Raw genomic sequence first — 22,435 nt, 5'->3', positions numbered from 1 at the left:
ACAGTCTTATCCCTTTAGTTTAAGTCTTTAACTTCCCTTAAATGTAAGCAAATCCCAGGAGGGAAACAGAGTGACCCTCAGTAATCTTTAGCTTTAAATCATGCCAGATTGTCTGCTTACCTCCATCCTCCCCATATATCTTGCTACCCGTGAACCAGAATTCTTTCCTTCCCCAGTGTAGTCGTTAGCACTCAGATCTGTCTTGCCATCGGGTGAGGACGTGAGCTGTGTCTCGTTCTTCATTGAACTCTTGCATCTTGAATAATATCTGGCCCATAGTAGGTTCTGTTGAGGGGATGAATGAATTCTTTACTGTCAATGTGTCTTAAAGGGCTGGAGTAGAGAAAGTAAAAATGCCAAGAGAAAAAGAAGCAGCATACAAAAAGAGGAGAGTGGGGTCACTGAAGGCAAACTCCTCTGGGGGACAGTTTTATGAGGGTCCAGACAGCTTAGTCTTATGCTAAATCATGTTTTTTTTTTAAAAAAATATTTTTTCCATTACCATTTAGTCCCCTTATTATATTGTCATTTACTAACTTTCTTAGAAGGTAATTAATTGACTGCTGAAATGCAAAATCCATCGACACATTTGATGTACTTACCAAAGTGGTATTTAATAACCCATACTTCACACAATAAAATAGGGCAAAGTTAAAAATTCAAATTTGCTTTGGATTTACATCTGCTACCATCTGTTGGTTCCTGGATCCTGGGTTACATCATTCTTATTTTTACGTTAAACATTACCAACAATAAAAACAGAAGGAAAAGGTGGAAATGAAAACTCATGTAGGAAAATTCTGATTCCACCCAAGCTTGACAGTCTTGTTTTCTTCTCAGAAGACAACAAGATGTCTTATTTAGAAAGACCTCCTTCAACTTGACCATGAGTCAAACAAGGAAGAAAAGTTCCTCAGAGGGAGAAACTAAACCCCAGACTTCATTTATCAACAGATTCCTGAGGGGCTCAAAGCTCAGGTCCTCCAAAGCCGAAAGCAAAAAAGAAGGCAATGACCTTAAAATGACTGACTGCCAACCCAGCGACGAGAAGCCTGCCCCCTTAGATGCTGGTAAACTTCAGACTGTTGTTATGTCTTTACTTTTTAGAACAATGTTTTCCCCTAAAGAGATCATTGGGTTAAACTAAACCTCGTATGAGTCTCTGTCTAGACATTTATTATGGTACTTAAATACTTTAAATAGTTTGTTGATTTTACTTTTAAATTGTCAACAGTACTATAATACTACAGAGAAGTGTAGAGAAAATACCTGACTTCCTTTTGTGATAACACACACAATCATTTCTTTAAGATTCTTTTTGATCTTTTGTTCCTGTGCATGCATTTGCGGTCAGTTAGCCAGTCAACAACCATTTATTGAGTTCCTACTATGTGCCCGTTACTGTATTTTGTAAGTGTTCAAAATACAGCCATGAGAAACAGGACCTTGTGTAAACAAAGAACCAAATGCAGGTACAATTTTAGTGTTGATAAGTGATATAAAGAAAAGTAAACAGGCTAAGTGGAGAACGATGGGATGGATGGAGGTGCTATTTTGAACAGAGTTGGAGGAAAGGGTTCTCTCACATGGTAGCATTGGTTCAGAGATCTGAATAAAGCCAGCTATGTAGAAGGAATGAATAGAGCCAGGCACCTAGGTATTTGTGGGAATAGCTTTCCAGGAAAAGGGAACTGTAAGTGCAAAGGCTGCGCCCCAGGTGTTTGAGAGGAAGTCGGGAAATCTGGGATGCTAAAGCAGGACGAGAGATGGGAGAGGAGCAAAACAGCGACAAGTCAGTGAGGTGGGCCAGCAGGGGGCCAGAACAGGCATGTTTGGCAGTTATAAAAGCACGAATCCCTCTTGAGTTGAGTGAAGCAGTGACCCTACTTCTGGAACATATATTGCTCAATTCTTACTCGCTTCATGATGTTCCTGTACATAATTTTAACAGCTGTATAATATTGCATTATGTGCATAGCCATAATTACTTAATAAATTCCTTTTTTGCCCTTCAGTGATTATCTTTGGCTTTCCCTCTCCCTTATTCCCTGCTTCATGAAATTTCAGCTTTCTTTGAAAGTATAAATTTCCAGAACAGAGATTATAAATTTGAGGGTAATGAAATAAATATTGTTAAATATCTTTCCAAAGATGCCATCGTATTATTTGGCAATATGATGGTATATACAATGCCATCGATTTATTATTAATTAGATCAAATATATATTAAAAACATATAAAACTTTTTATGCAAACATACACAAAGGTATAGAGAACAGTATGAGTCCCCACGATCACATCTCTCTAACAATTATCAGCCCATGGCCAATGTTGCTCCACTTATCCCTACCCTCACTTCTCTTAGACTATGTGTATTACATACCTAAAACAATGTCATGTGACCTGTAAGTAGGTTAGATGTATTTTAAATATATTTTTGTCAGTAGAGAGTTAGTCTGCTTCTAGAGGAAGACAATGTGTATTAGAAAATTGTTGGCATTTGCTTTAAAGTGTGGTTTGGAGCTTCAGGAACATGGTTAATGAATACCCGAAACTACAATTAGATCAACAGTGCAACACCCAGCAGCTGGTTGTCCCTGCTGGTGAACACCGGCTGCTCCACCAGTTATGGCTTCTGTATTTCCTTGTCCAGCAAAATTCAGCGGCTCCTCGAGTCTGCCTCCCACGTGGCTTGTGGACTCTGGATCATCCTCTGCCTTGCTCTTCTGGTTCTCATCTCTTGTCTGGACCACTGTGACACCTTCCTAACTGGTTCTTCTGTTTCTAGTCTTGCTGTCTTGCCACCCTGTCTCCCACACTGCCACCGAGTGCTTTTTCTAAACACAGATATGCTGGTGTCTCTCAACTGCTTACCTTCTTGCCTTGAGAAAGTCTACATCCCCAAGCATGGCCTTCAAGGTGTTTGTGATCAGTTAGCTATCTCTCCATGACCTCTGCCTCGCTCCAGCCTCACGTTCATCCTCTACTCCTGACATTCAGATTCACCTGCAGTTTCCTAAACTGGCCATGTTTCCCCCAAGTGGGATGTCTAGAAAGACCTTCCCCTGCGACTCCATTCTCCCTCTGCACCCCTCCCTCCCTCCCCCTTCCCTCACATCCACACACCTGGCTCCCTTTGGTCCTCTAAGGTACAAATCATGCACCACTTTCTCTTGGAAGCTTGCCAAGACCCACCCACCAGACCAGAGGTACTCATTGTCACTGCTCTGCACCCTGCACCCACTGCATGCCTCCACCACGGCACTTCTCTGTATTGTAGCTGTGGCTTTCTTGTCTGTGCCCTCCATTAGACAGGCAGCTCCTTGAAAACAGGAATGTGTGATCTTGTTACAAGCAGGTAATGTTTTATGAAAACATTGGGATTTTTGATCGTAAACAACACAGGCCAATACTGATTTAAGTTGGAAAATAACTTAATAAAAGCCACCGAGCTTCCTTGGGCTCCTTCCTAAGTGAAGGGTCAGGGGAGTGGTCAGTGTCGAACACCCAGAGGCAGGAACAGAGGTTTGGTCCTGGTAAAAAATGCTTCAGTGTTCACAAGGGACCCATTCGGGGTTGCTCTCAGTCTTTTCACTTTTTTTTTTCTGTGATTATTATGCATCCTCAATGTTATCTGTCATTAACAGCAAATTCTTCTTTATACTTACAATGCAGCCAAGCCTCTGTTTTCAGAAATGGAACTGGAACTGGGATGCAGGGCGGATAAAAATGAAAAGTTCCTGGAGAAGCTGGGCAAGCAGGCTATCAACAAGAGCCTAGATCTGAACAACGGCAGATTAACAACAGCGGACGTGAGGGAGATGGGTCTGTATGCAGTTGCCTTGGCACAGAGAGGAACTCAGGGCCCATAGATTGAAACCAGAAGGCAAAACACAGGTATTACTCCTTCGGTACCCAAGGTTGGCAGGGTGGCCCCAGACTACTCAGAAACAGCAGCTGCACCACTAATTTTTTTAAAACACAATTTAATGTATCCTTCTTTAAACTTCAAAGATTTGGGCTGAGAAAGCTCATTTGTTTATTTCTTCTGAGCATTTTTACCTCCCTACTGATTGCCTCTGGCTCCCTGAGAAACATCTGTTCCTGTGTATGATATAAACTCATGACACTCAGCTGTAAAACAGAAACTTCTTGGGAATTTAAAGTGGTGTTGTGTTGTTTAGTTATCTGTGGAATGAAAAGTAAAACTACCAGGAATTACTGCTTGTACTTGTGTACACAAAAGTATCACTACCCTTTGTTATACCGAAGGAGGAATTTGTGAGGTACCCCATGCCCACACCACCATTGCCCCTTTCCCCCTTCTTTTTCTCAGAAACATGAAATCGATCCTTTAATCAAATTAGATGTGTCTACCAACAAAGATGTAGCAAAAGAACTGCATATTGAATGAGGAGTTCTTGACTATTTTAATTAAAATACATGCCATTATATTTTGGACAATTCTCCAAGAGGGAACTCTAGGCACGCCTGGGGTTCTCAAGGGCCCGTGTGTCAGAATCATTTGTGCAGCGTGGAGAAATGCAGGGACTCGCGTCTAACCCAAACCCACTGAGTCGGAATCTGAGATTGGGCCCCAGGAGCCCTGCTTTTTTTTCCCTTTCTTAATATGTACAACACACTTAATGCTTTATAAAGCTGGGATCACCGTGAATAAGAGGAAACTGCTACCGTGCTGTGAATGCAAATGGAAGGAAAACGATTTTTCGCTCTTAGGCATGGCCTCAGGATTTTGGAAGGTCTGGAGTCTCCATGCCTGTGACGGTAGAAGCGCAGCACGCGGCTTCTGACTGCCACCTCCTTCTAACGTGCAAGACCGATGTTTAATGGCAAACAGGCTTTACCACCTCTGTGTTGGCACTGCCGCTCAACACTCCTGTTGCTTCGGAGATAAAGATGGCCTTAGAACACGTTTTTCACAGAGAGTGACTTCGCTTTTAATGAGCAGTGGCAGAGAAGTTTCCAATCCGGCTTTGTGCCGGTCTAAATCCCCACATGTTAGTCCATTTCAGTGTAACAGCAGCTTTTGAAGGTGGCGATGCCCAGGTAATCAAGACAAAAAAAGAAAATGTGATGGGCTCCTGCAACCTCAGCAGTCCTGGCTCAGAGAGAGGTCTAGGCCATCAGCCTGAGGATCCGATAGGATGACCAGGTGGTGGATGTGGGAGGGATCCACAAAATACAAGGACTAGTATGTGCCTCAGAGCGACAGCGGTGGTAACAGTAGAATTACCACTTTTCTCAACGGTATAGAAGATTCTGTGAAGTCCTGCAGAGACACCACTACATTTTCAGGGTGATGTTATGTGGCAAAAATAGAAAACGTCCCAAGAAATAGGATATGTAAATGTCCTATTTACAATCTCTCCGATTGCACAGTTGAGAGATCCGCGTGCCCCTCGTCCGCTTTATTCTCTTACAGTGCAGAACTATGTTCTGTGAGTATGGGCAATGGATCCTATTCACTATACACCACAAGTTTCATATGCTAATCTGTATTTTCTTTTGTTTACGTCTAGTTGCTTTGCTGCCTTTTCTCCAAGACTTGGAAAAACTGGACATTTCCTGGAATTATTTCATTGGTGGAGCCCTCCCTTTAATCACTGAGCAAATGCATCTTGACAACAAGTTAAAAAGCCTGAGGCTGTGCAGTTGCAGACTCACCACTGATGATGTTCCGAGCACTGGGTATGATGAGTGCTTCGTGTAAAGGACTTCCCTCGAAGCACCTTTGCAGCGCTGCCCTCCAGGGCAAACTATCTGGGTTGCCACTCCCTCAGCGCTGGAGGAGTGTTCTGTGCTTGAGACAATGTGGTGTGGAGCATTAGCATAATTTCTAAAGACCTATGTAACCTGTACCTAGCAATGGGCCCATTTCCAGGATAGAGAAGGGAATAGGCTGACCAGGTACCTGCCCTCACCGAGTATGAGTGGAGATACCTGTCAAACTTGCGCTCTGGTCTGTTTCCTCACCTGTAAACTAGAGGAGCTGGAGTAGATAACAATTAAATTTTCCTCCAATTCCAAAGTAATCTCTTCTATTTTTCCACTTTAATTTTTTAAAAAATGATCAAAACAAGATTTTTCAGCTAAAAGAAATGGTTTAAATAGCAATAGAACCTCAATTACGTTAGTTTATACGCTGAACATAGAGTAACAGAACGAAGGATAAAATTTGTCCTGCTACTAACCCAATGACTTATTAAAATGCTTGCTCGTTTTAGATGACATTAATATTTTTAAACTTTCTTTTGTCTAAAGTTTCTTATTGCAGTGATGTATTTTGATCATTTACATCTCTGCAAAGATTTCTGTAAAAATGACATGATTCATGCCAATGTCTTCTCTCCAATCCCTCCCTACAAAATGGGAGCCAGCGGATGCCCCCTGGGCCACCCTTCTTATAGCTGAGGAGAAACGTCATACATCTCACGGTTGGCCAGATCCTGGTTCAAATCCTGGCCCCACTTCTAACTAGCTTTGTCACCATGGTCAAACTATTTAACCTTTCTGAGCTTCAGTTTTCTTACCTCTGGAAAGGTGTGATACCTACCTCAAAAAATTATTGTGAGGATTAAATAAGTAAATAATTTATTTAAAGTGCCTACTACATACTGGGCTCATAATAGGTGCTCAGGAAGTGATAGATCCTCCCTTCCCCAGTCCTTCATCCAAAATTTCCTTTCTATGGTTTCACATGAGGAATTTAGTTCCACTGGTTAGTGGTTGGTTATGGTATAGCAGAATCGCAAATTTAATACATTGTTACTTGGGCATGGAAATAAAATGTAGTTTCCTTATTTTCTTTGATTAGTCTAATCTTTTCATGATCTTCCTTCTATTTCCTTGAGAAACCAGGAAATGGAATTTCTGCCCTGGGAACCACTCTAAACTTATTTGGAGAGAGTATGTATCTTTGTCGCTGTGATGTCTGGTGTCCTTTCTCCTGTCCCAGAGTCTTTCTCCTCTCTGGAAGGATTTCTGTACCCTCCTCCATCAGAAGGGGCTTTCCTTCACCTTACTGGCAGATGGGGTGTCAGATAACGTAAATCGGGAAGCATTTTCACACCATGGCACCTCGTACAACTGCTTAGGGCAGGGTGGCCAGTGCATAGCAGTCCAGTGCCACGAGCACTGCAGACAAGCTCATCACTCTTTCTCCCTGATCCTGATGCTTCAGGGCTCTAGAAAGCCACCCCAGTTGACTGCCGATGTCACGCAAAATGACACCTCTGTGGGAAGAACGTGCATTTTAACATGGGGTTCCTGGACTCCTAAAGCCTTAATCCATACAATGAGTAACCAAAGGGAGAAGTCCAAGCCCAGCAGCGGGCCTTGGAAGAAAGGCTTCTGGACACAGGGTGCTTTCCAGCACTCTGAATTGTAGAGAGTTAAGGTTGACCCTGCACTTTGACAAGCGCATTTTCCATGTGTGGCTCTCCAGCCTGTTCTCCCCACAATGGTGAAAATCATTCCTAATGATTCCTCCGGTCACTTCCCCTGATCTCTCCCAGCCTCTCCTGTGTGGCCCGTGGGTGCTTTCCTGTGCGAAATGGTTTCAGAAATGTTATTTCGCCTGTTTCTCACGGCCCCCTTCTCTATCCCCGAAGGCTGTGTGGTCAGTATGAGCTGTTAGTGCCTGATGCTCTGTTATTAGTTCTTCTCTGCAGTGGTTGGTTCAGTTGTGTGTGATGTTCTTGATGTCAGGTGACTTTACCCACATGGCCAGTGCTTGGCTTTGTTTTGCATCTACCCCGGCCGAGCTTCTCAGCGATGCTGCTCCCAGGGAGGGTGCAGGAGAGAGAGTAATGGACTAATACAAACGTTTACCACCACAAAAACAACTCAGTGAAAAACACCCCACTGGCAGGAGGATTTTTAAAAAATAATTTTTGCTTGTAAGCATGGCTTCAGAACTTTGGGAGGAGTAGTGTACTCTGTCTGTAAATGCAGACGCTCCTCTCGCTGGGAGTGGGTAGGGACTGGGGCCTTTTCTTTTCTTTGTTCCTTGGCACCTAACCAGTACCTGGCCAGCTTCGATACTCCACAGATAACGGTTGGGTTGACTTTGAAATGCATTATCCGCTTTGTGGACTAGTGATCAATCTTCGGGCCACTTTGTAACAGAAGAAGCACTTAAATTGATACCTGACCTTGAAGAGCTGAATTTGTCCTGGAACAGTAAAGTGGGAGGAAATGTGCCTCTGATCCTCCAGGAGTTCCAAGCAGGGTGCAAGATACGAACACTAGAGCTCGTGGACTGCATGCTCACCTTAGAAGATGGGACGTTTGTGGGTAAGTGGAATTTGGAAAAGTCTATTCCAAAAAAAAAAAAAAAAAAAAAGTGAAGATGCCCAGGATTGGATAACTTGAGAGTCAAAGTTGGCTATGTTTTCCTTCACCCTGAATTGAAAGTGGCTCGCTCCATCCCTGAGGCCCACGGGACTTCAATCCCCTCCTGCTTGCCCAACCTCCCACACCTGCATTTTTACTGAGTTACTCTTTTGTTCAAATTTCTTTCCTTCCAGGTCAGTTGCTACCTGTGCTGCAAAGTCTTGAAGTACTTGATCTTTCCATGAACAGAAACATCGGTGGCAGTCTAAACAGTATTGCTCAGGCGTTAAGAAGTACCTCAGGTCTGAAAGTGTTGAAGTTACAGTCCTGTGGATATCACAGAAGAATGTCACACTATTGGGTAAGTTAGCAATGGCTGAAATTTATATACGTATGTAATTTTATCTTATGTTTTATGTATATATATTGTTTTATTTTATATATTTTTATAACTTTTATGTAAAATACAAATAGTGGTTATGTTGAGGAATAAGATTATGGGTAATTTAAATCTTCTTAGTGTATTTTTTCTTTTACAGTGAGCACATACTTTCATGACTACAAAAATAAACTTTGAAAGTGGCTGAATCTGAAAAAGCCAGGATATTTTAGGTTTAAGATAGATGCTGGGTGAAAGTTTCTGTGCTATTAAAGCACTTCCTTTTTCTCTTACTTTTAAAAATGTCAGCATTATTTTATGCTCAGAAGTAAGTAGGAATTGGTACTGATAAAAAGAATAGTTTTCGTGGTATCAGAGTTAAAACTTATTTCTCAGTTTAGAGCATCCACGTTAAGGGAAAATATGAACTGAAATTGAGTTTTCCCTTTGACTTACAGAGCCTATAATATCCTTCTCACTGACAGTTTGATTAAGTCCAGAATTCTATAAAAACACCAAAACTCAAGTGGAGTAGGAGAACCACTGCATGTTTGAAGTCATTGTCAAATCCAAAGAGGTCAGGATGGTAGGGAGTCTGCAGTCTACAGTTATTCCTCTGTCTTGGCGTTTTTCTGATCTATTTGCTCAGTTTCCCTTTTGCATACATGTCCCCTCCCCTGCTCCATACCTGCTTACCACCTTGTAATGTGTTGTAATGAGATTTTGACTTTCTTTGTAGATGCTGCTTTTAGATACTTGGGTGAGCTGAGGAAACTTGACCTTTCCTGCAACAAGGAGCTGGGTGGAGGTTTCGAAGACTCACCAGCTCAGGTGGCCATGCTAGAGCATCTGGAAGTCCTGGATCTTCACCAGTGCTCACTAACAGCTGGCGATGTGGTGTCACTGAGTAAGTATGTGCCACAGAGCCAAGGAAAGATTTTGGAGCTTTGACATATGTTTGGAAACTTGGCAAATTTGAAATATACCCTTAAACTTACTATTTATGAAGTTACTGGGAGGCTCAAATAATAAAAGTGCTGTGAATGCTCCAATATAGTATTTGGCATGTATTAAATGCCCAGTAAATGTTAGCGAATCTAAAGGCCTCCTATATGCATCTGTAAATGATAGACATGGCACTTGAAGGGGAACCTTTTGGACTTATGTTGCTGTTTAGAAACAAATCTGTTAGTGTCACCAAGGTTATCATAGAGAGGGGTGTAGAGAGAAAGCCAAAACAAAGGGTGTTGAGGCTTGCAGACTAACAGGTAAGTTAAGTCACTTAGATACAAATGAACTTACAGAAAAAGTCAGCCGGCTGGTGCCTAACAGGTGTCCATCACAACTTTAGGTAATACACTTACTTTCCACCCCAGACATAGCCCTGTTATTACTACAACATGTAGAAATGCAGTTTCCATATCACACAGCAAGCATAGACTTGAGATAAAGGGTTTTATTCCATCTGTAACTACAATAAACTTTCAAAATACATCCCAAATCTGATTGCGGCTCACCATCTAGCCCTCTACTACCCTGGTTTAGGCCACAGTTGTCTCCTGCCTAGATTATTGCAAGGGTCCGAATGGTCGCCTGCTTCCTCCATCACTCCGACTTCATTCTCTACCCTTTCCCCTCAGTGGCGCCACTCCAGCCACACCTTCCAGGCTGATCGTCACGCACACCAGCCAGGCTCTGTCCCTGGGGCCTTTGTCTTTGCGCTCTCTTCAGATCATGGGCTCCTCCTGGGTAGGGGTGTGTCACCTTCAGCATCTCCCCTTTGCTCAAACACAGCGGCTGGCACATAGTTGGCACCCAGTAAATGTTAGTTGGATATGTGATTGAATAAAATGACTCAGTGACTCAATGAACAAGAATAAAAAGAATTTCTCAGTTGTTTTTAGTACAATTTTGGGAAGGAAAACAGTAAAATAGGCTTTTAGATCTAACATCTATCTTTTAGACCTTAGTTATTTCTTAGGCTCTTATCCCTTGAGTTTGGAAAATGAGAGTTCAAGGCTTGAAGACCTTAAAGTAACAAAACAACCCCTTCTTGAGCTCCAGGTAGAGCTTTATGAGGTGCAATCATCCCCTGTACTTATGAGCGTCATACCTGGGACAGACACTCCCGAGTTATCAGTCCATCAGATTCCAAGTCATACATTCCCCTGGGTACACCTGCATGGCAGGGCTGTCACACCTCATGTTGTCGCTCAGGGGAGGATTAAACTGCTAGAGGACCCCAGCCGTTACCACTAATACAGCAGAGGGGTCAGCCTCTCATCTGGACTCGTAGCCACCAACACGGGTGAACGGCCCCGGAAAGCTGATTATTTAAAAGCTGTCGTGAATTGCATTGTTTTCCTCCTGCTTAATTTTGAAAAAAATGGAAATAAAATTCATTTGTTGATGTATTATGTACTAAATACATAAATATTTATGAGGTTAAATAATTGGAAGAGAGAGAGACAGACAGAAACAGCAATTTGTTGTACCACTTGTTTACGCATTGATTGATTCTTGTGTGTGCTCTGACCGGGGCTAAAACCTATAACCTTGAAGTGTGGGGAAAATGCTCCAACCAACTGAGCTACCTGGCCAGGGCTGCATTCTTTTTTTAAAAATAACCATTCATTTATCTGATCATTCTAGACAGCTCCAAAGAAATAGACTTGTAGATCATTTAGCCAACAACTGTGTTGTGGGCTTAGGAAAATTCATGGTCAAGGAGATTCCATCTGGTAGGGGCAGTAATAAACCAATGAGAATCCAAATTACATAGTGAAGCACAAACCACAAAGTGCTGTGGAGGCTCAAAGGGAGGGGGGCAGTTATTATATCTGCTGGGATCACAGGTGCTTGCCTTCCCTTCATCTTCCTACTGCCCTCCTTCCTCCTTATGTAATTTAGAATTCTGTATTTATTTGTTTGGTTTGTGCCTCTGGTCCCCCGGGTTCTGATGCACGCTCTGGGGAAGACAGAATGCGCACATACACACACAAACTAAAACATCACATAATGGGGGTGCTGTGAGGGAAGTAAATCAGGGGATGTGATGGTGACCAAGAGGTCAGTGTGGCCAGGGCTTATGTGGTCTGGAAGGCTTTGAGGTGAGCCAGCTCCACAGAGATCCCAGGATGCCACATTTTCACATCTGCAGGGCCCTCAGAGTATAAGTGCTGTTACCAGCAGACATCTGTTCAGACTGCTTGATGTCATTGCCTTCCTAGTACTTATACTCTGCGAAAAGAATGGCAATGGTGACCATTAATGTAGCAGTTGATGTGTGCCAGGCACGCTGCTGAGCACTTTAGATGTACCAAGTTGTTTAATCTTCCCCATGACCCTGTGAAGTAGAATTGCTATATTGCTACTGAGAAAACTGAAGTTCGGACATGTTAAGTAAATTGTCCAAAATCACACACTTGTTCGGTAGCAGAGCCAGGATTAGAGCTGGTTCTCTGTCTCCAGAGTCTTTGGAGAGAGGTCTAGAAGTGGCAGAGCCCAGGCTGCACGCTGGGAAGAGTAGAGTAAGGGTGGTGTGTAAGTGCGTAAGGGACAGCGGGGCTTGCCAGGCAAGAAGACTGTGGGAAACAAACACCCAGGGACTCTTTGTGAGGCGGTGCCTAAAACATGTCACTGCTGCCATTTGAACAGCTCAGAGTATCCCTTTACTCTCGCATCTTCAAGAATTGGACTTATCTGCCAACAAAAAGACGGGCAGCTCTTCTGAAAACTTACTCAGCAGGCTCCGATTTTCACCAGCAATGAAGTCATTGCTAATCAACAACTGTGCTTTGGAAAGGGAGACTTTCACCGCCCTCGGCAAGAAACTTCCCCAGGAATGTGGTATAGTAACACCTGGGGTTGGCGGGGAGGGTTGTCTTTCCCGACAGGTGAACTTCATTATTTCAAGACTCAGCCACAGGCAAAAGTGTAAAGTACTATTTTGTCTTCTTTTCAGAAAATATGCTTTCTTAAAAGTGACATTCTGAAGGGCACATGAATAACTTTGGCATTCGGACATTTAACATGTACAATTTGCAGTGTATATAACCAACTCTGGAGGTCCATGCCCGCAGTAACTTGTAATTTCAGTGAGGCGCCAATATAAATTGGGATTGTTGTCTGATGGGAAAAGAGAGGCAATGACCAGCCTGTGGGTCTAGCTGACTGTCTAGCACCCACTTCCCAATGGGATTCATTGTGCTCTCTCAGGACCCTGGGCAGGGCTGAAGGTCCTGGATACAGCCCAGCCTCCATCAAGGGTCTAATGAATCTGACATTTCTGCCTTTTCGAGGGCAAGAGAGTCACCAGCAAGTAGAGGGAGACATTTTGAGGCAAAGGGATTTTGCGGTATTCTCCCAACTGCACCACTCAGTCAGCCAGCAATTTGGGCACATGGTGCCTGGTGGCAGTCCCCAGTACCTGGCTCAGAGATTCGCCAGGACTCACAGGCCTCAGCATATAGTCATACGCATGTTGAGATTTATTGCAATGAAAGGATATAAAGCAAAGTCAGCAAAGGGAAAGGTGCACGTGGCAAGGTCTGGGGAAACCAAGCACAAGCTTCCAAAAGTCTGTTGCCAGCGGAATCACATAGGACACACGCCTTTCCTCCCACGTGTTGTGACGACACGTGTGAATTGTCTCCTGGGGAGGCTCTCCTGCTTCAGGTCCAGGGTTTTAGTGGGGGTTGGTCGGCCAAGCACTCTCTACCCAACACATACTGAAATTCTGGACTCACAGAAGGAGAGCTGGCATAAATCACATTATGTGTACACAAACACTTTAGGCACGGTGAGCCACCCTTACCAGTTAGGGAATGGCGGGAGCACTTCCAAATTAAGTTGCCAGCTGCCGGCCAAGGGCCAGGCTTCCTGAAGAGAGAAGTCTCGGGCCTGGTAGGTTTACTCTTTCCTGCACACACGCACAAGACTAGAGGGTGGATTCTGGCGCCTCTTGGAACAGGAGAAAAAGTCCTCCTCTCTGAGCTTCCAACTGTTAACCTCAGTTGGCACTTCCTTAAATATGAGTTGTACTCTGGACCAGAGGCTATTATTAATGAAATAAATGTGTTCTATTAATAAGTAGCTATTTATTAATATCTGTTATATAGAAACAAATGCATATTTATAACTTACCCCAAATTCTAACAACTCTATATCTAGGGTACTTTTGCCCCCACTTTCAGCCCAAGTATTTTGTTCAGCTCCCATAGACTTGGTCCTTGCCAGGTACTGCTCCAAGTATTGCTCATATAATTACCCCGCCTCTGGGTGAGGAAAAGTAGCATATATGTGCCTTTCAGATCTGGAGTTCCCACCCAGGTCAGAGAGACAGTCTATCGTTATGCTTGGGGTAGGGGTCTGTGTGAATTCCCTAAAATTTATTGCAATTATTTTGTGGGAGGTATGTGGTATATTTTCTGGCCCCTGGAATCAGACTGCCTAAAATCAAATCCTGGCCCTGGCTCTTGTGACCCAAGGTATTGGACATCTCTGTGCTTTGGTTTCTCTGTCTGTAAAATGTAGAAAGAAGTAATACTGTCCTATCTTGTAGGATTGTAAGAATTAAATGGGTTAATACATGTAAAGTTCATAGAAAGGTGCCTGGCACATAGTAAATGCTCAATAAATGTTCATTGTTAATATTATTATGGAGAGAGAGAGTCTATAAATTCTATTTAAAAAATAAATAGAATCTTATCACTAACAGTTAAAAAGTGGGTATTATCACTGCCCAATACTGTCTATAACACCTCTAGTAAAATCCAAATTCCTTCATGTGGTCAAAAAGACCTGAGGGACCTGGCCCCAGTACCTTACTGCCATTCTCCCTCTTATTCCTCAAACCCTGACTCAGTTGGCTTCTTTTGGTCCCTTCACATCATCGAGTTCTCTCCTGCCTCTAGACCTTACTGTTCCCTGGAATTCCCTACCCCCCATTCTTCCCTGGAGAGCTCTTATTTCAGGTTTCATAAGGGTCCCCTTCTAAGACAGCCCCTCCCTATCTCCATTAGAAGCCCTTGTTATCTTCTGTATAGCCTTTATCAGAATTAATCATTATGTACTCATTTGTTTATTTTTTTTTAATGTCTGTAATTCTCCCAGGTTGTAACCTTGAGGGCAAGGATTGTGTTTATTCTTCACTGCATACCCACAGCATATTTTAGATATTTTTACATATTAAATAAGTAGATAGATAGATTAACTTCTCAAAGGGGTCAAATGCTTAAGTAAGCATGTACACTCCCCCCCCCACACACACACCACATTCCACTGCTCAGAGTAATGTTCAGTTAGAAAAGTTCCACAAAAAATAAATTTGGGGACAACATGATGTTTTATAAATACTCTTCCTAGCTGGAAAATGTTGAATTTTGTTTTTAATTTTGTGTCTTCTGTAGAAGACACAGCTCTTTCCAATGGTAGCTGCAGAACCAATGGATCATAACCAAGTAGATATTATACTAAACTATCTCATTTAACATAAATCTATCATGCAATCTTTAATATAAATTAAAATCAAGTAATATATATATTTTTCTATATCACTTTACAAGAAAAAATTCCATTTCTTACTGAAAGGTCTCTGCACCATATGAATTGTAGGTGTTTTCTTACTAGATATTATAAAAGAATATATATAGTTCTCCTTGAACATATTCTATTTTTTAGAAAGAAGGCAGGAAGTAAGAACTTTAAAATGTAATTAACTCTTTACTTTGTGAATAGGTTGTTCTGGTCAATTTTAATGTTTGGGGAAACTAGGAATTAAACAGAAAATTCTTTTTATTTCCTTTTAAAATCTTTCAAAATATAGTACTTCCCTCCCTTGTCTCTGTAGACACAGTTAAGCCAGCACAGACACATTCCCCAGTTCAGGGTCCGAGGGAGCGCCGGCCCTAGCTCCGACTTTCAGCAGTGACTGCACAGTGGACTATGTCCAACCAGAGCACATGTTGGAAGTCTTGACTAGCTGCCCAAACTCTTTGCCTCTTTCCTCTTCCTAAATGTGAAGAAAAGGAAAGAAATTTCAGGCAATCGCGAATTCCATTTATTCAAGTTTTACTTTTCTACAGTTTCCAACATTTCTCCCAAACAAAAATAGACAACATAAACTGAGGCCATGAATATCAGGCAAGAGAGAACTATCTCTACAACTTTTGGAACATCAGTTATATTGATATGTTGCCTTAGCCTAGGTTCCTCAGATTCAAGGCTCATGGCCTCTAAGGAAACCTAAATGATTGCTAATCTTATTGCTCTCATTTTAGCTGAAGTCTCCATTCACCTCCCTGCTCTGGAAGTAGTTAACCTTTCTTGGAACAAGTGTGTTGGTGGCAACCTGAAGCTGCTTCTGGAAACACTGAAGCTTTCAACGTCCCTTCAAGTGCTGAGGCTGAGCAGCTGTTCCCTGGTGACGGAGGACATGGCTCTCCTGGGTTTCTATCTATAGGTTCCAAAGCAGTCCTGGCATGTGGAGCCCACTGTGCCTGCCCAGCAAGCCCAGGGGCAGGCAGGCAGGCAGCGAAGGCAGAGAGGCTGGGGCCCTCTTTGCAGCTTCCCTTCTCCCGACACCTGCTAAAGAGAGATCTCATTAAAACAAAGGAGGGCAATTTTAAAACCAGAAAGACAGTGGAGGATGTTTCATAGAAGGAGATAGACCTAGATGTGGTGGCAGGAGGTTCCTGCCAGGCAAGAAGGTCCACACCTCCCCGTACATGAGAGCTGCCGGTGTTCGTTACCAACTCAGTGTTCACCGAACTTCAGTCTTCTGCATTCCACCTCTACAGATTCTGCCCTATCCATATGGTACCTGTGCTATTACTTAAGTTTTTCTTTATATTGATTCTTTAACTTAAATGCGTTTATTTAAACAGGAAACCAATCATCATAACTCATAGGTAGACATTCTTAGACGGTTGCCAGCTGAAGGCTTTGAGTAGAGGTTCCTTCACGCTGTTAGAAAAAGAGAAGGAGTTAAAGGCACTCTGTAGCACCAGTCTGACACTTTCTCCATGTCAATTTAGAAAGAAGGAAAGAGAATTGAATAAGGAACAACTTCTGCCCTGGGGGATTCCAGGCTCTGCAATACTTAACCAAATATCCTCTAAAAGCCCCTCTTCGTGTCCACCTTCCATTGGGAAACAGTGAATTAGAGAGTGCCTCTGTCTCCCATCTACCCCCATCTCCACACAGTATCCACCAGCCACTACTCAGCCACCAGCAGCCAGTCTCTGAAGCAGTGAGCACCACTCCAAATAAAGGGTCCAGAACAGTCACTTCAGCTAGTTGCACCTGTGTCCTCTGTGCGCATGCAGTCAGTTCTGCTCTAACATGACATGTGTGCCTAAAAAGTCATGCGCTATGCAAAAATCACACAATGGTAACCCTATAGTTTATAGGGCTTGTAGTTAGGAGCACAAGACTCAGAAACTTCATCAGTGACACATTTAAAAAAATATGCAACTAATAAAAATGGTAGTAAGGTTTATCTGTGTAAAGTGACTAAGAAGTACATAACTACTACAGCAAATGGGGCATTTTATCTTGAAAAAGGATTAAGGTTTGTGGGAGATGGCACTCTCACTGGCTTACCTCTCTGTCCTACACCCAACGGCCTGTATGCTAGAGGAAAAGAACAGAGAGAGACAGGGAAAGAGGGAGAAAAAGAGGACAGAGAAGAACAGGACAAAACTGGCTGAGAGGAAGGGGGAAATTGAAGAGGCAAAGGCTCAGGACTGCGAAGCGTTGGGTTGCAGCTTGTGAGTTATTTTAAGGGGTGGAAGGATTATCTGACCAGATGGAAAGTTTGAACCCGGATGTGGGTGGGTGAGGCTCATTGTCCTTGTGAGGTGGGTGTGGGTGTGGGGATGGGGATTTTGTTTACTCCTATGCCTGGCTTGGCACAGCTGCACACAGTTCTGTGTGTTCACTTAGTGTTCCCTGTGGACAGATTACACACAAGCAAACAAAAAATTTGTGTTATGCTCACATTGTTTTCTGATATTTCAGTCTAGTCGGGGCAAATTTGTTTTGAAAACAAATTCTATGGTAAAACATTATAATTAGAAGTTGAGGACAAAGCACTGTGACTTTAATTTGCATTTCCCTAATGACTAATGATGGTGAGCATTTTTTTATGTAGTTATTTGTCAGCTGTATGTATTCCTTGGTCAAGTATCTGTTCTAATCTTTTGCCTAAATTTAGAAGTTGGATTGATGAGTTCTTTAGATTTTACAAGTCCTTTATCAGATGTGTACTTTGCAAATGTTTTCTCTGATTCTATAGCTTGTCTTCTCATTCTCTTAACAGTGTCTTGCAGAGTAAAACTTTCAGTTTTGTTGAAGATTATCGAATTGTTAATTTGATGAATAGAGCTTTCTGTGTTGCATCTTAGAGCTTTTTGCAAAACACAAGTTCTCAATGAATTTTTCTATATTCTACAAGTGCTTATTTACATTTTGACTTGTTATTCATTTAGAGTTATTTTGTACAAGGCGTAAGATATGGACCAAAGTTGTTTTTGCCTATGACTGCTCAGTTATTCGAGCAACATTAGTTGAAAAGACTCTCTTTTGTTCATTGAATTGCCTTTGCATTTTTGTTAAAAATCATTTGGCCATATTTGTGAGGGTCTATTTCTGGTCTGTCCAGTCTCTTCCACTGATCTATTTATCTACTGTTTTGCCGATACCATGGTGTCTTGGTTACTGAAGCTTTATAGGAAGATGTGAAATTAGGTGGTAGGAGTATTCTGACTTTGTTCTTTTGCAAAACTGTTTTGGTTATTTTAGTTCTTTGACATTTCCATATAAATTTTAGGATCAGCTTGTCGATATCTACAAAAATTCCTGCCACCATTTTGATTGGGAGTGCACTGAGTCTATAGATAAGTTTGGGAGAAATGACATCTTCACTATAATGAGCATTCCAACCTATGAACACAGTATAACCCTGTTTTTATTTAGGTTCTTTTTGATTTCTTTCATTGGTGTTTTGCAGTTTCTACCATATAGATCCTGTACATATTTTGTTAAGTTTATATCTGAATATTTTATTCTTTTATAAAGGTACTATTATAAAAGGTGCTATTTTAGAATCTTGATTCCCAGTTGGTCATTGATGTAGTATATATATAGATATGCAATTGATTTTTGTATGACATTTTCTACTGTAGCCTTGCTAAACTCATCTATTAGTTCTATGAGATTTTTTTTTCTTGTAGACACTATAGGATTTTCTACATGTCTTCTATAATTAGAAACAGTTTTACCTCTCCTTTTCCAGGCTGTATATCATTTGATCCTTTTTCCTGGTTGTTTAATGGGCTAGAATTTCCAGTAGATGTTGAATGTAATGAGAGCAGACATTTTGCCTTGTTCCCAATATTAGGGGGAAGGATTTAGTCTTTCACTACTAAGTGTGTTGTTAGCTATAGGTTTTTAAATAGGTGTGCCCTTATCAGGTAAAGGAATACTAATGTAGCAAGAGTTCTTATAATGAATTAAAGATAAATCTTGCCCTGACCAGTGCAGCTCAGTTGGTTGGACATTGTCCCACAAAGTGAAAGGTCCCCTGTTCACTTTCCCATCAGGGCACAAGCCTGGGTTGCAGGTTCGGTCCCCAGTTGGGGTGCATGCAAGAAGCAACCAATTGATGTTTCTTACTCACATCAATGTTTCTCTTCCCTCTTTCTCCCTCCCTTCCCCCTTCTCTAAAAATAAATAAAATCTAAAAAATTGTTTTAAAAAGAAATCTTCTTAAATGCCTTTTCTTCATCTATTAAGATGAGCATTTTTTTTCTTTAGTTTGTTATTATGGTGAATAAAAATAATTAATTTTCAAATGTTGAATCAGTCTTATGTTTCTAGTATAAGCCCCCCTGGGTTGTGATGTATTATCTTTTCTACATCTTTGTTGAGGATGTGGCTGTGTTCATGAGAGATGACAGCCTTGTAATGTCTCCATGTATCGTTGGTGTCAGGGTAATGATGCCTCATAAAATGAGTCGGCAAGTGTTCCTGCCTCTGGTATCTCCCTGAAAGATTATGTAGAATTGGTATTATTTTTTTCCTTAACTATTTCACAGAACTCTCCATTGACCCTATCTAAACTTAGAGTTTTCTTTGTGAGAAATTTTAAATTAAAAATGTAATTTAAAAATAGAGCCCTGGCCAGCGTGGCTCAGTTGGTTAGAGTGCCATCCTGTAGACCAGAAGGTTTTAGGTTCGATTCTCTGTCTGGCACGTACAAGAGGGTGACCGATCGACATCTCCCTCCCACATCTCTGTCTCCCCCTTCCTCTCTCTTTAAAAGCAATGAAAAAAATGTCTTCAGGTGAGGATAAAAAATATTTTTTTTAAATAGATACAGGACTATTTATCTTTTCTTAATTGAATGTTGGTGATTCATGTCTTTTAAGAAATTGGCCCATTTCATCAAGCTTGTTGAATTTATGGAAATGAAGTTGTTCTCTTATTATACTTTTAATGTCTGTAGTGATACCCCCTCTCACATTCCTGATATTGGTCATTTGCGTTTTCATATTTCTTTTTTCCTGGCTAATCTGACTAAAGATGTATTAGTTTTGTGTTGCAGTGTAACAAACTAATTTGTGGCTTAAAAAACAATACCCACTTATTTGCTCACAGTTCTGTAGGTGAGAAGGCTGGCACAGCTTGTCTGGGTTCTCCACATATGGTGTCACAAGGCTGAAATCAAGGTGTCAGGCAGGCTGAGTTCTCATCTGAAGGCTGGGGATGAATCCACTCTCAAGATCATTCTTATTGTTGGCAGAATTCAGTTCCTTGAAGCTACAGGACTAAGGTTCCCATTTCCTTGCTAGCTCTCAGCTATGGGAGGCCATTCCTCAGTACATGGCCCCTGATCTTTTTTTATTATTATTATTTTTTTATTTTTAAAATTTTTATTGTTATTCAATTACAGTTGTATGCCTTTTCTCCCCATCCCTCCACCCCACCCCAGCTGAACCCACCTCCCTCTCCCACCTCCACCCTCCCCCTTGGTTTTGTCCATGTGTCCTTTATAGTAGTTCCTGTAATCCCCTCTTCCCACTGTCCCTTCCCCACTCCCCTCTAGCTATTGTTAGATTGTTCTTAACATCAATGTCTCTGGTTATATTTTGTTTGCTTTTTTCTTCTATTGATTATGTTCCAGTTAAAGGTGCCATGGCCCCTGATCTTTAAGCAGCAGGGTGTCAGTGCTTCTCACACTTCAAACCTTTCTGACATTTTCTGTGACCTCCGTTCTCTCCTGCTACCAGCTGGAGAAATGTCTTTGCTTTTAAAGGGCTCATGTCATCAAGTTAAACCCACCTGGATAATCTACATTTCTTAAAATCGACTGTGCCATATAGCAAAACCTAACCGTGGGAGTGAAATCCATTACATCCACTGCCCTGGGGATTGGAGTGTAAGTCTTGGGGCCACCAGAGAATTCTGACAACCATGAAAGTTAATCAGTGTGAACACCTTCTCAAAGAATCAGCTTTTGGTTTCATTCTTTAATTTTGTGCTTGAATTGGACACCATTACACACATATAAGTTATTTCATTTAAGGTCTGTAATTAAAATTTGCTTCTTCAATTTTTTTGTCTGCATCAAATTTTATTAATCATAGCTCAACCATGATATGTTTTTTAATTTTTACTACCAGTATTTTTCCTCAGATCAAATTTATACTTTTACATTTTGTCAAGGGAATTTTTTCCTTATAAAAATGTTTACCCAGTAATATGTATTACTATGTGTGGTTTTTATCATTGTCACTTTTATATTGCTTTTATTATTTCTAGCAGAAACATTCTTTAAGATTTTTTAATCACTAGTAGCTTATGTTTTTTTCTTTTATAAATAACAGCATTTTTTCCATAAACTATAAAAAAAAGTATTTCCATGGCCTATGATCTAATTACACAGATTTAAAAATATATAAAGATATAAAATTCTAAAATATAATAAATAGAGCACTCACATGATTGGAACATTTAAACAATATATAGGAAAGGTGAAATGATGCTTGAAAATACTAAAAAAAAGAACAAAGTAGAGAGGAGGGGACTAGCTGAGCCCAGATTGGTGTAATGAAGACAAATGTTGAGACTGAGTGATAGGGCCTTGGGGGTTCACTCTCCTAATCTGTCAACTTTTGGTATGTTTCAAAAATTTCCATAATAGAAAATTTTCTACAGAGAGAAAGCATGCACATTGTCTTCCACACTTACTTAGGTCTTGAGAACGTGGTGAGCGATGCTGCTCAATGACAGAAAGGAAGAAACACAGGGACGCGGGCGTCTAGGCACTAGTGCAACCGTAGAGTGTACACGCTGCTACTACACCGGCAAGTGCGCTGTGGAATGGAGCGAGTCACAAATGAAAGTAGTGGGAATGGAGCATCCCGCTTCGTCAGGCAGCCATGCCGTATAAGAAATGATCGGAAAAACAAGGATGTTTAGTGCTAAAGGGGGAAAATTTGAGGGCACCTGACTGTTGTCCAGCGCTGCAGGGCTAGCACGAGGAGGAGCTGAGGGTTCAGGCAGGCTGCAGTGAACGACGGGACGGGGCGAGCCGCCAGAAGGGCAGGTCGGGGGCCAGGGGAAGGGCGTCCTCCTGCTGAGAGCTGCTTCCCTCTGTGGGGCAACCTAACCAGGTGCTTCAGGTAGAATTGGGCT

General features: G+C 41.7%; 1 protein-coding gene across 1 annotated transcript; it reads left to right on the top strand.

Annotated features, from left to right (window-relative positions):
- Window positions 1-886: 886 nt before the first annotated feature.
- On the top strand, window positions 887-16,267 carry LRRC31 (leucine rich repeat containing 31). Its single transcript, XM_053919442.1, is given in 10 exon segments — window positions 887-1,070; window positions 3,676-3,825; window positions 5,541-5,709; window positions 6,745-6,746; window positions 8,152-8,316; window positions 8,550-8,687; window positions 8,690-8,716; window positions 9,474-9,641; window positions 12,392-12,559; window positions 16,015-16,267. Coding segments are annotated over 10 exon segments (1,353 nt in total). The 3' UTR covers window positions 16,197-16,267.
- The last annotated feature ends 6,168 nt before the right edge of the window (window positions 16,268-22,435 follow it).

Source organism: Desmodus rotundus, chromosome 2, assembly GCF_022682495.2.
Source record: "Desmodus rotundus isolate HL8 chromosome 2, HLdesRot8A.1, whole genome shotgun sequence".
Classification (NCBI taxonomy): Eukaryota; Metazoa; Chordata; class Mammalia; order Chiroptera; family Phyllostomidae; genus Desmodus; species Desmodus rotundus.
This window is presented reverse-complemented; position numbering and strand designations above follow the sequence as displayed.